The sequence below is a fragment of the Vanessa cardui genome, chromosome 17 (genome assembly GCF_905220365.1).
Source record: "Vanessa cardui chromosome 17, ilVanCard2.1, whole genome shotgun sequence".
Taxonomy (NCBI): domain Eukaryota; kingdom Metazoa; phylum Arthropoda; class Insecta; order Lepidoptera; family Nymphalidae; genus Vanessa; species Vanessa cardui.
Genome location: NC_061139.1, coordinates 2,336,308 through 2,350,752, shown reverse-complemented (window position 1 = coordinate 2,350,752; position 14,445 = coordinate 2,336,308). Strand labels below are relative to the sequence as shown.

Genomic DNA, 14,445 nt, shown 5'->3' with positions numbered 1-14,445 from the left:
ACGTATGTAATAATATGTAGTTTATAATTGTGTATATATATTTTGATATATGTGTATTATATTTATGTGTGTGTATTATTGGGATGTATTTATGTGTAGTTATTATTATTATACCTTAGTATAAATATTACTATATTATACTCCTTATCTTTTTTCTATATATTTTTCTTCAGTAACCTGTTTTCGTTCTAAGCTCCTATCACCAAAGGTTTTCTGTGAGAGATCGCTATAAGTGACAAGGCCATATATTGCCATGTGTTATGGATTAAAGTATTTTAAATAAATAATAAATCATTTTGACGACAAATGTTGATGAGTAACAATACCTGTGATAGGTAGGTTTCAATGTTCCTAAAAAACATTTTGAATAAAAACGAAGTTTTGCCCAATCACACAGTGCAGCTGAAACTGCGACTTTATTGATAAAACTTTTCTACATACACGCATTTTCACAAAAGCCTCAAGAAAATTGATTCAGCAAAGACGTAAAAGACTCAGATAAACGGATTACATTGAGATTTATAGTAGCAGTCCTTATTCTATAATAATAAAAATAAACTCATCATTTTTAAGTGTATACAAGTTTTTTGACATTTTAGATACCAAGCAAAACGGAGGGGGATACAAATGTCGGAGATTTTTTCCGATATTCTCCATAAAAAAGGAATATGGTATTTCTGGAAAGGTTTCGTTCCCTACTACGTGAGGATGGCGATACATACCACTGTGTCTTTGCTGCTATTCGATAAGATATATGCGAAATATGAAACACTACATTAAAAATATTCTAACCTCAAATAAGTTCTAATCTTTTGATAATGACGTCAATGCAAACTATTCTGTGATGTACTTGTATATTGAATGGCAAAAATCACTTTAATATAATTGTGTAAACGACGTTACTGTAACTAGGAGTGTAATCATTTTTTTTGTAAAATAAATTAAGTAAAATAATAAATAATGTCAATTGAATTTACTTTAATTTATCGATGGGTTCTATTCGGTATGCATATTTAGGAGTGTTTATCCAATTCTAATACCGATACATTCAATATAATAAGTATTATCTACGTACCTAAATATACTAAAATATAAGAATATATAATTAAGTATTCTTCTATTTTATTTTATTGAAATCTGATAACTGATTTAAAAAAAGATGTCGCATTTTGAAATAGTTTGGGGCCTTCACTTTTGCCCCTACACATGTTGCCTCTGGACTGTCAGACTGCTGAATTCGGTCCTGCTCTCATATCGTTGATCCTTTTCCGCATTCAAGGAGACAAACTACAAAAACAATCTATTAAAAACACTTTCTTATAATTATTAAATACCTATGGCCCATTTGTCCGCTCACCTGCCTATGTCAAATGGGTAAATATATTACCTTGTGGTAAGAAATATGAACAATTCCTTACAAGTTTGGGAGCCAAATAATATGTTTCTAAGATCACGACAATGCCTGCGGTTTGGCGGAAGAATAGCCGATGAATAGTTGGTCTCTACCAGACATAAACGAAGTCTTATCACCAGTAAAAATAATACCAATTTTTGTGATTCAAAAGACAAAATATTGCTTATCTTAATTCATGTTTTAAACGTTATCATTACATTTATAAGTATTTGATTATTATTTCTTTGTACAGAACGATCTTAACATAAATACATGAGTACATTAAAATTATAAGAAAAAAAACGAGTACCTCGGGTATAGCCATTCAGTGCTAGATTTAGGTTTCCTTTTCTACGAGCTACTTTTCTATCAACTTAAAAGAAAAACATAATAGGTTCTAACATATAACATTCACCTAGATATAAACGTAGGCGCGCAGCCCAGCTTACCGCACTCGTAGGTCTTTAATTAGTCCTCGTAGTACGTCGAAGAACACCCCGGGGTTGTGACGCTTCTCTGAAATTCGAATGTTACTCTGTTGCCGATCACGTGTTCAAATATTCATAAATCTAATAAGATTATTCAAATTCGTCCTTAACTCCAAGTGCGCATATAAAATTATCGTCGTTTCATTCGTTGATAATATTCGGTACGAGGATGCAGCTAGATGCTGTTTAAATTTGAAGATTTCAAAGCGTATCTTTATAGAAGAACGGTGAAAATGTTCAATTTGTATCAGCATATGAAGTCGGGGGAAACGAAGGATCAGAAGGAGCCCGAAACGACGGGACACGACAGGTTTTACCAGGAACGATCCAGATCTAGTTATAGGAAAAAGAAGCGCCGCAGCGCTTGCAGGAGAGCGCAGTCAGCTGCTGAATTTAACCCAGAATCCGTAGCCGCAGCCAACAAGAGAGATGCCTTCCGTATACGATCCGTGTCCACAGATAAAGAAGAAAGCGAAGGTAACATTAATTGTACAATTAATTATGAATATAATTAAATTTTAATCGACAATAATTTGATGTTAATTAACAAATATAAAAATTATTCAATAAATCAATTTGTTTATCTAACTAGTTATATTGGTAGATATTTTGACGCTAATGATTTTTAACAGTTTAGTTGTTCGTGTCGTTCAAAGAAGACTTAAGGCTTTAACTTTCCTTTATTTAAATTTATATTCGATTTTGAACAAATAGTGATATAATTATGTGAGAAAGCAGTACGATAGATGTATCTTTTTCATAAGCAAGATTATCATCAGATCTAATAACTACCAGCCACCCACAAAACTAATGTGTAAGGTATAAAACAATTTTTGTACAAGCTTTAGTGTTGCTTCAATTAGAGCTGACAAAAATAACAATTAAGCAAGATCAATATTAATATTTAGCATTTACTTATATATCTCTCGTGATAAATACGGATTGAGATTGATTGACCCTTCTTCGTCAGAAAACTACACGCCTGTTTAATATTTGTAGTATATTCGTAATATTCATTTTTTTTTCTAATTGTAGAGGAAAATTCCGAACGCACTCCACTCGTAGCTCAAAAGATCGACTCTCTAGCGAAATTGCTGTTCAATAAATCCATCATGGGTTCAGGCTCTGGGAAATCATCTCCATCGGAACCGACGGCTTCTCCCAGGTACAAATTGCAAAAGGGCCAAATTGAGAGTTTTTGAGTTTTTAAAACATGTTATTATTTTTATTAAACTGAAGTGTTCAAGGTAAAACAATAAATTCGGAAGCTAACAAGCTTAATTCAGAAATGGTTTTATCGGATATTAGGATTTGTGCAAATATGTAGTACTGCTCATGCACTTAAAACTATTGCTAAGTAATAAAAAGTTTCAATTGTTGTGTTTCAGCTTACCCCGTATAGTTAGATAGAGGTAACACCTGTTATTGTAGACACAAATGGTATAACATTTTGACAATTCGATAGATAGCGCGTTGGCCAATTATAATATGCTTATCCCCCAATTAAACTTAGGCAAAGGTAATCTTTTAAACTGTTATTATATGCTTGTATTTTCTGTTTTTATGTGTTTGTTATTTCAGCACAGTCTTGATATTAATTGCACTAAAATCTTGTTGTTAATTGCAATGTTCTTGATGTGTAACTCTGTCTTTTTCTCAAAACAGACTGGCCGAACAGTCGATGGAAAGCTCGGTGGCTTTAGCTATTTGTAATGAATATTTGTCGCACTCTACGAGGTATGTATATTTATATACAGACTAAGATATAACGGATACCATTGCCAAATCTGAAGCTATACTATGAGAATTTGAAAGCGATGTTCTTAATTCGAAAAGAACGTGAAATTAGTTTAAATATGAATACATATTATTTTATTAATTCATGTTTTTCTTTTAAATGTTGCCAGTTCAATAATTTTCAATTTTCTTATTGGTAAATTGTTTTAAAAGCGGACAACAGATAATAAACGAAAAATAATAATAGTTTTGTTTCATAAATATTTTCAGATACAGTATGATATCTTCACTGAACCCTATAGGTTCGCGAGCGAGCAAGAAATGGTTTGCAATTCACGATAATTCCATTAAGGCAGACCGCCTCCTCATATTGGTAAGTTAATTGATTTAAATGAAGCATTGAAAGATTACTGGTGTATATTCTTATATACTAACAAGAAATAAACTCTGTTTCGTTAATATTTGTGTAATCTTTAATGAATTTCGGTTTCTTTTTCGAATGTAAGCTTTGCTTCTTTCTGACTGTCTAAATTAAAATTAATTTCCTAAATATATATTTTTTATATATTTAATTATAATTGTTAAGGCTTTAATTATACACAAATAAAAATAAAAACTGTAAATAATGACAGCGTGGCAAGAATGCTACCAGCTTTCCCGGTTGAATCGCAATTTTGGTGCTTTAGGTAAATTAATCAGCCGTCTTGTCACCAATGGGACCAAGAATATGTTATACTTTTAATGAAGACTTTATAGGAGCAAATATAAATAGCAAACAATAAAAGCAATATGTAAAACAAACTTTCTCACTGCTGGGCTAAGGCCTCCTCTCCCTTTGAGGAGAAAGATTGGAACATATTCCACCACGCTGTTCCAATGCGGCTTAGTGGATAAACATGTCGCAGAATTTCTATGACATTAGTCACATGCAGGTTTCCTTAAAATGTTTTCCTTCACCTCCGAGCACGAGATGAATTATAAACACAAATTAAGTACATGAATATTCCGTGGTGCTTGCCTGGGTTTGAACCCACAATCATCGATTAAGATGCAATCGCTCTAACCACTGAGCCATCTCGACTCTTAAAAAACACATTAGTTTATTACTAATTAATTGATTTCATGTCAACAGACGCCCCTGTCTAGTAGATGCCCCATAGAACAGAATGAACATTCGCGAGGACTCATCATGGAACTGTTCCGCGCATTACACCATCCCTACATCTACCCCGTGTTGGACCTCGAGCTATGCAACGGACACGCATTGGCTGTGCTACCGTACAATTCCCGGGGCAGTTTGAAGGATTTAATTTATAAGGTAACTTTTTAAACAGACACTGAAATACATCTAGAAAGTATTGAAGACCTTAACTTATTTAGAGATTCCTCTTTCTTAGTATATTTTAAATTGCTCAGACGAGTCCTAGGGTGGACTCCGCGTCTTCTTAAGGGTAATGTAGGACGACCTCCGAACCCTTGGTCCGATGAGCTTCGCAGGATCACCGGTGGAGGTTAGATGAGGGAAGCAGAGGACTGAGCAGCGTGGCGCGTTTTAGGGGAAGCCTATGTTCAGCAGGGGACAACAAAAGGCTGATGACATGATATGTTATATACTATCATACATACATATTACATAGGTCTTATCTTTCACCATATTTTCAATTTAACATGATTAAATATTAATGGATATGGTGTGATCAAAGACATAAGACATAATTCCTTTCTAAAATGAACCTTAGGAAGGTTGCATATTTTGTTGTAAATATCCATTTTATGACGACCGCAACTGGGGTTACGTCGTGAATTTCTATTAATATTAAGTTTATAAAAATATGCATTGCAGAGTACTTGGAGTGATGAGTACAGTCGTAAGTACGGATCTACTGGCACGGGCCTCCCTCCTACGCAAGTAGCAAGGTTCGGACGGCAGATATTGGAGGGGCTGTTGTTTCTTAAGGAGAAGGGTTTCCCGCCATTCCGTCACCTGCATAGCGGGAATGTGATGGTTCAAAATGGCGTAGCAAGGTAACATTGGGATATTCATTATCATTTTTTTACACTTGGTTGTAAATGGCGTGATTTCAAATTTGAATACATATAAATCCTTTACCTATTTGGTTATATGGGTTATTTACATAACATCTTTTAAGTTTTTCTTATACATTTCTTTTTCAAGCTGAGCTAGCCCAGTAGCTAGAGAGCTCTTAACCGATAATTCAGGGTTAAGAGGCTATGAATTTCCATGTGCTTAATGCGTGTTTAAAATTTTTCTCGAGCTCGGCAGTGACGGAAAACGTAAGAAACTTGCATGTTTCTAATTTTTGATGAAATTGTGCAACTCTGAATCCACCAACACGCATTGGAGCAGCGTGGTGGAATATGCCTCTAACCTTCTCCTCAAAGAGGAGAACTTAACCCTAAGGGAAACCTGTGCGTGCTTTTCCGACTTAGACTCATTGAATCAAGGGGGAAAAAAATCTTTTTCTTGCTACTGAAAACTCGAATAGGAAAGTGCTTGAGGGCTTTTTAATTGACTTTGTTGCCAGACTCTGCGGGCTCGAGAACACCCTGATAGGGGCGACCCCACGGCCGCCGGCGCGCTCCGCCGCGCTCGATCGCGTGGAGACGCTGTCGCTGGGCCACGTGCTGTTCGAGATGTGCGCCGGCACCGACACCGACCTCACGCTCTTACCTGACTTGGCTAATAATTACTCGCAAGTCAGTAATTGAACGTATTGTCTTGAGATTGTTTAACTTTGAAACGTCAAGGACTTAACTTTGGATGGTTAATTTAGTGTATATGTATTCGTCATATCTGCGTTTTCTAACGAACAAAACATATTTCGAATATTATCTGAAAGCATTCCTACAAAATTAGTTTATTTCTTAAATACACCAAGGAACAAAATTTGATAATATCACATTATTCTCTATGTATTTCTTATTCGAAATTGTGATACCAAAATATACGGCGTCATGCTAATACTTTCGTTTTGCTTTAGGTTGTTGATATTATAGAAATGCTCTTCGGCCCTCATCCTCCAAATCTTCACGAATTGCTTCTATGCGAACTGTTTCGGAAAATCGACTTACGAGAAATGAAAGGATCTTGTTTACCCGTGAGTATTCTGTATACGAGAGTTGATTAATTTAACCAATTAGTTGACATTTAATATATTCTATTTTTAGCTTACATTCTCTGTCTCTTTTACTCTTTCAATTGTGATACTGTATCTTCGTACTCCAGAACTTCAGCCAGCGACTATCTCGCTCCTGCCTGTCGCTGCTGGGCGAGGTGGCGCGTCGTCAGCACACTCCGCCACGCCGCGCGCCCGGTTCGCCTGGAACCCCGCCCACGCGCAGGTGCTATAAATTAAAGAGATCTTCTTATCTGGTCGTTTAAAATTAACTCTACCATACACGCATGTTCTGCGTTCGTTGGGCAAGTGCCCAGGGCCCCGCGTTATAGTACGGCCCTGGTAATTGGGCCTAAATTAACTAGTTGGAGTTGAGGAGAAATGAAATCCTAAATTCTGTAAAATTTAGACAGCGTCGACGTCAAAATTATATAATTTGCAAGATTCACTTCATGCAGAATATAGCACATTGCTTGTTCACTGCTTAGTTTCTAGACTTTTTTTTGTCTCATGATAAGATTACATTTAGAGGTATAGGAGGTACGACTTAATAACTTCCTATGGGAGGGTATAGCGCTGCGTTACGTAACGCGTTACAGCGCTAGTATATCTTCCTTTTCTATTACGTATACGGTAGCGGCATGTAGGCATCTCTTATCTCACTCTAACCCACAGATCTAGCCTTCAAACAGTTTAAGATCTCACTTCTGTCGTTCGTTCCGAAACGTACATGTGGTTTTAGTTTGTGTGCATAAAGTATTTTCTTTATATTCCAGGAGATACGTCCAACTAGATCAAGACTACACGGAAGAGTGGCAGTGGTAGTAACAACCAGATAATCGACTTAATGAAATATTTTATACCCAATGTATCTGTTAATCTAATAAAAAATTAAAAAAATTAGATTTTTTCTTTAACTGATGCATAAAATCAATAAGAGAAAAATAAGCTACGTTTTAAGTCCCGATTAAACGGATATTTAGAACTAGAGAAAAAAATTGTCAAATAGAAGCCTTCTTAAATACGAAACTTGCGTAAGATAGAGACCGTATGAGTTATTGTATGAAAAGTTATTTTTGTTTGATTAAACCATACCTTCCTTTAGGTACCGTTACATAACAAAATAAAAGACAACATTAATTTTATAATAGATTAGATCGTATTTTGTAACATCAACGCCAAATATTCCGGGATGTTCCCAAATCGGATAATTACGACAAATGGTGATTACAAGTGGTAAAAGCGCAAACCTCTTCTGTCTTTGTAAATACTATTTATTTTCATCAGTAACTCTGGTAAAACTGACGGCTAAATATTATCACCTTATACCGATCTCATATCAACATTTACACGAATTTAGAAGGACAATCATTTAGAAGTTCATTGATAGTTATCTTCTATATTTTACATTTTTTTAATTACTTAATTAATTATTAAAAAATATATCCCCAAATATCACAGATAAATTACAACGTACAATTTGTTATAAAATATCTATTACACTTTTTTGACAGACATCAAACAATAAAAATGTAAACGATCATTTTTACACTCAGAATATTCCGATATCAATAAAACAAATAATCAAATTAATCGTAACAATATGTCTGATAAGATTAAGAAACCTCGGAAACCTATACCGGGATGGTTAAATTTCGTTTTCGGGGGAATGAGCGGGTAAGGAACATCACAAAGAATATTAGTGTGTAACTCAAAGAATAGAAACAAACTTGTAAAATAACATTGGGGCTATTTACTTGTAATGTTACAACTTTGAACATTACAGTAAGCGTTACAATCAGTGCACACTTGTAATGTAACCAAACAGCCTCAGTATCATTGTGATACGTTTCCAAATACTTATCAGATGATTCTTATTTGACAGCTGTTAGGTCTAGATCGCGAGTCAGTACCGTCCAAATATTAGATACACTCATTATAAAATCCTGTATTAGTAAAACACGTACGAGACACTTCATATCCTGATACCCGGACGTATATATTAAATAAAAATAAGTCTAGTCATGTACGCCTTTAATGGAGTACCCAAAATACAGGCTTTATTTTTCTATTGTAATAGCCGGACTTGTGGTAGAGCTTGTAATATATCGTACTTTACTTGGTGGTGCTTCGTGTAAGACTGTGTGGGTAGGTACCACCAACTCGTCATATATTCTACCATCAAAAGATATACTCAGTATTTTTGTGGTACCGTTTGAAGGGTGGTTGATTATAGGCACTACTGATATAACATGTTAGTTCCCAATGTTTGTAGCGCATTAGCAATGGTTAATATTTCTAACAATGTCATTGTGTATGGGCAGAAATATTTGACAGTGCCATTGTGTGTGGGCGGTGTTAACTACTTACCATCAGGTAGCACATTTGCTCATCTGCCTACCTTTATCATAAATATAAATAAATAATAGAGCATAATTTTGATTTATCACATTACCAGCATGATGGGTATTTGCGTTGTACAACCAGCTGACTTAGTGAAGACGAGGATGCAACTCTCCGGACCCTCGGGAAAGAAGTCGGTATTAGGAGTGGTGGGAGATATCCTCAGGAAAGAAGGCGTCACTGGTTTTTATACCGGTCTCTCGGCAGCGCTGTTCCGCCAAGCGACTTACACGACGGGTCGTTTGGGATGCTATAACGGATTGAGCAATTATTACACAAGGTTCGACGATGATACAGTTGCTTTAAACTTTAGCTTTTAAAAATTTAGAGCTGAGATGGCCCAGCAGTTAGAACGCGTACATCTTTACCGATGATTGCGTGTTAAAACCCAGGCAAGCACCACCACCACTGTATATATGTGCTTAATTTGTATTTATAATTCATCTCGTGCTCAGCGGTGAAGGAAAACATCGTGAGGAAACCTGCATGTGTCTAATTTCATAGAAATTCTGCCACATGTATATTCCACCAAACCGCATTGGAACAGCGTGGTGGAATATGTTCCAAACCCTCTCCTTAACGGAGGAGGAGGCCTTATCCCAGCAGGGGGAAATTTACAGGCTGTTACTTTTTTAAAAATATACATCATTTGAGACGTATTAACTCAGCTATATTGTGTACTATTAAGAGTTTATGATTAATATATATTTATTTATAATACAACACTATTACACTTAATTACTTATATCCACTTTAATTTGACTTTCATAATTTCGATAGCAGTTTCGTCGATGTTCAATGAGGCATTTTTTTCGCAAATCCACATTTAATATCGTATATATTAATAGCGTAATCATTCGAAACGTATAAGTGGATTGAAATTAATTGATTGGCCCATGACGCGTTCTGAAAACGTATCTGACTTCGACCATACGGTAACTGAAACCTCTTTGCCTTTCGTTACAAATGTGCCCTTCCTTGCCACAACGCAAAATGAAATCCTACAAATTTCGTTATGTAGTGTCATTCGTCATGGGCGTTTTTATAAAAGCAACACAATTTTCGCGATGTGAATATTTTACAGAAACCATAACGCGTCGTGAACCGTTTTTTTTCCTTAATAACATTTCGATTTACGGAAACGTATGTATGTCAATATACGGCAACAACACAATCTTAACCAAATATTTTTTTAAGTCATGTTCAATGATTTTAAGAGAGGGTTGTTTTTAAAGCACGTACGGTGTTCCGAGCTTTCCAATAAAGCTCGTGATGGGCATGGCGGCGGGAGGGCTCGGCGCTTTCATCGGCACTCCGGCAGAAGTGGCTCTGATACGAATGACGGCTGATGGGCGTCTTCCACCGGAACAGCGCAGAAACTATAAAAATGTCTTCAATGCACTTACCAGGTTCATGTATAACTTAAAATTTACTTTTAATAAATATGATGACAAAGCTTCTGCAAAGCAAAAATACTACTTTATATTTGAACCGTTACGAACTTGCTCATTTGGATTATCCAAATTGGATAAATGTATGATATTTTAAAAATAATATAAAAAAAATTTGAATAAAATCTTGCCACTTACAAAAGATCCTAACTGACAAAAAATTACACAATTTAAAACTGTTAAAAGCTTGTATATTATTGTAATATTTTTGTTTTATTTAATGCATTCAAGAATTCAAAAAACTACCCAGTAGTGAGACTTTAGGTAGTTCCCATCCACTATTTAGATATTCTACCCCCAAAGAGCAATACTTCGTATACCATTATGAAAGATAAATGTATATAAATACCAGCTAGTATACAAGAGACATAATATATTAGTTCCCAATTGGCTACGTGAAATGGAAAATATAAAGATATGATCAACTACACTAATATAACTATGTTTGTATACAACATACCAATCAGAGATTAATCTTTTACGTCACACTTATTATCAATCTCAATATAAATAGAATCATCAGTGAAGAAGGTCCGGCGATGCTGTTTCGTGGTGCCACCGCGACCGTCACCAGAGCGATGGTGGTTAACGGGGCCCAGCTTGGTACTTACGCGCAGGTTGTATTTTGGATAAATAAGGAACACGATGTATTTTTAATAATTATAAAAAAACATTTATTGTATTGACGACCTCCGTGGTCGAGTAGTGTGTACACCGGTTTTCATGGGTACGCCACTCCGAGGTCCAGTGTTCGATTCCCGGCCGAGTCGATTAAGAAAATTCATTAGTTTTCCATGTTTCATTCATTCATTGTCAGAGTAATGTATGTGATGTTTATTCAATATTATTATTTATCTTGAAACTATCTAAAAGAAAAAATAGGATTTTTAAACTTCATAAAATATTTCAAAAGAATGAATGAGGCACAATAACATAACATTTTAGTTCCCAGGTTAATGGCGCATTTATGATGTAAAGGGTGATTAATATTCCTCATAGAATCAATGTGTATTGCGATTATAATCAGGTGGTCCATTTCCCAGGCGGTCTACCTATTAAATTGAGAAAATGATAATGAAAATATACGTATATTTGAACTTTTAATGTCATTAGATAATTTGATTTTATTAGGCTTCTGACCTTTAAAGTCACTGAGTTTCCTCAACAGTACTTCAATAAGGAATACATTATATAACGATGAAAATTGAGCCGAGATGTCCCAGTGGTTAGAACGCGTGCATCTTAACCGATGATTGCGGGTTAAAGCCCAGGCAAGCGTCACTGAATATTGATGTGCCTATTTTATGTTTATAATTCATCTCGTGTTCGGAGGTGAAGGAAAACATTTTGAGGAAACCTGCATGTGTCTAAATTTCATAGAAATTCTGCGACATTTGTATTCCACCAACCCGCGTTGGAACAGCATGGTGATATATGTTACAAACCTTCTCCTCAAAGGGGAGGGAGGCCTTAGCCCAGCAATGAGAAATTGACGGGCTGATATTGTTTTTATTGATGAAAAATATTCTCATTGATGAGTTAAAATGTTATAAATGTATTGTACATGTGTTTGAAGGCTCGTGAGATGTTGGTGTCACAAATGGGCGATGGTATTGGGCTTCATTTCGTTGCTTCGTTGATCTCAGGACTTGTCACGACTTTTGCTTCTTTGCCCGTCGATATTGTCAAAACACGGTAAGAATTACTTGGATATGAATATAGTGAAAAGCCAACGCTAGTACAAGATAAAATAAGTTCGTTATATTGTACCAAACTGGCAACCATATATTTCTAGTAAAAAGTTAAGGACAAAAATTGTTATTGTGGGTTATCCTTAAGAGATAGACATATAAAGACTGACACAAATTAGATGTAGCGTCGGAAAATGCAATAAAATGAAAATAAAACCGATTACTGCCGCCATAGATTTTCGCGTCTGTTCAACCCAAGAATGCAAGTGCATGTAAATCGATGTGTCAAATTGACGAATATATTAGGTAATATGATATTACAAGTTATTACGTTTGCGTAAAGATCAAATTCACATAAAAAATAAATATTGATAATTTTGGATAGCGTACTTAATTCGGATGTGATGGGCTTTACGAATTTTGCCGATGCTACATCTAAGTCGTGTAGTACTATGCCATCGTGACCTTTTGTAAAGACCTAAGATGTACAATACTGTCGTACATTATTTTCATATATCTCATAGCGTTCAGGCATTGTTTTCAATTTAAGCGCAAAAAATGTGTTTATTTTCGACATCACTTTAGAAATCTCTACAGTGACAATTATTTCTTTACTATATTGTGCATATATTAAGAACAGAACCATAGAAACGGTCTACCATTTCTCGTTTCTCCATGACTCAGAAATAATAAAATCAATTTCAAAATCAATCAATCAACAGTACAATTTTTCTTACACAACTACGCTTCGAACTAGTGTAGAAAAATGAAAGTCTGTGTTGTGTATTTGCCTCAATCGTTCGTAGGATTATTTTGACTATTAACCCCTCGGAGCCCAGCGGCAGATATGGAGCAATAAAGTATATTATGTGTTTTGTAATTATACATGTTGAAAGCGTTGTGATACAAACATGTAGGTTATTTAGTGGACCAAAGCTATGACTGACATCTTTATTAATATCGATATAAGATATGCCGATCATAAAAATCATATCAAAATGCTCAGCAACTCTCTCTAACATATTTATGTATTTTAAAAAGGGTTGTATTTAAATTAATAAATTTAGGTAAGTTTATAATATATTTAGTTGACTTTTGTTGACAAACTGGTTGATTAATTAGTGTACGTTTTTAATTATATTTTTATTTATAATAATAAATCAAAAATTAATGTACCTTTTTTCTTACCTATAAATTTATAATCTTTGTTTTTGTGTCTATTGCAGTTTTTACTGCATAAGTATTAAGATAAAATATAAGCATTGTTTTTTTTAATTTCGTACACCTATGTATTTATAAAATAATAAGAATTTATTTTTATAATCAACGTTGAGATGAATTTTAGTTGTAAAGTTTTTCACTAGATGGCGCTACAACAAAATAATTCAAGCTATGGTTTGGTTCGTTGCACAAGTATATACGTTTCGGAATATGTCCGAAACCTATCAGACCTTGAAAAGGTCGTGGGTTCGATTCCTAGGTATTTTTGAGGTGGTATTGAATGTTCAAACTCATAACCACAATTAAGTAATATTACAACAACATATTATAGTCAAATGCTATATGTATAATGTACATTATAGTCTCAATACAAATTTAGAAAATCAGAAATAACTTTATATTGATATATTCAATAATTCGAAACATATATTCTAAATTTGAATGCTCAAGTCTCAACTGTAAATGTAATATTGATAAGGAAATTTATTTGATGTTTGTGAAAAATTTGTTGGTGCTTTATACTTTTTTTTTCCAGGGTACAAAATTCAGCAAAAGGAACAAGCCAGGTAGCCGTGCTCAAGAAAATAATACAGAATGAAGGTGTCTTCGCACTGTGGAGCGGTTTTATACCCACATATGCAAAAATAGGACCCCTCACTGTTCTCATATTTATATTTTTAGAACAATTAAACGCTATGTACTACAGGTGGACAGAATCTGACGACTGAATATACGTACTATTTATTTACGTAAATAGAAAAAAACAAATATGGCGTCTCTAAGTACAAATTGGTATACTTTAATCATACGTAAGCCGTCATGCTATAGATTTATAAAAAAATCTGATTAATGCATTATTAAATTGATTAATTTTAGTAACGGTATATAATAAGGTTTTATGATTTAAAACAACACTATTATCCT

At 34.6% G+C, this 14,445-nt stretch overlaps 2 protein-coding genes across 3 annotated transcripts; both read left to right on the top strand.

Annotated features, from left to right (window-relative positions):
- The first annotated feature begins 1,777 nt into the window (after positions 1 to 1,777).
- Positions 1,778 to 7,634, top strand: LOC124536850 (slowpoke-binding protein). Of its 2 annotated transcripts, XM_047113488.1 has the most exons (10): positions 1,787 to 2,358; positions 2,917 to 3,046; positions 3,547 to 3,618; positions 3,889 to 3,991; positions 4,751 to 4,936; positions 5,462 to 5,643; positions 6,165 to 6,336; positions 6,621 to 6,737; positions 6,866 to 6,981; positions 7,532 to 7,634. In XM_047113488.1, the coding sequence occupies exons 1-10, from the start codon at positions 2,061 to 2,063 to the stop codon at positions 7,578 to 7,580; spliced, it is 1,425 nt and encodes a 474-aa protein (XP_046969444.1). In that variant the 5' UTR covers positions 1,787 to 2,060; the 3' UTR covers positions 7,581 to 7,634. The 2 variants fall into 2 exon arrangements, with proteins under 2 accessions (XP_046969445.1, XP_046969444.1); XM_047113489.1 differs by lacking the exon at positions 3,547 to 3,618 and having other exon boundaries at positions 1,778 to 2,358; positions 7,532 to 7,622.
- Positions 7,635 to 8,291: 657 nt separating this feature from the next.
- Positions 8,292 to 14,400, top strand: LOC124536932 (mitochondrial 2-oxoglutarate/malate carrier protein-like). Its single transcript, XM_047113601.1, has 6 exons — positions 8,292 to 8,432; positions 9,214 to 9,438; positions 10,394 to 10,567; positions 11,124 to 11,226; positions 12,186 to 12,304; positions 14,057 to 14,400. The coding sequence occupies exons 1-6, from the start codon at positions 8,359 to 8,361 to the stop codon at positions 14,247 to 14,249; spliced, it is 888 nt and encodes a 295-aa protein (XP_046969557.1). The 5' UTR covers positions 8,292 to 8,358; the 3' UTR covers positions 14,250 to 14,400.
- The last annotated feature ends 45 nt before the right edge of the window (positions 14,401 to 14,445 follow it).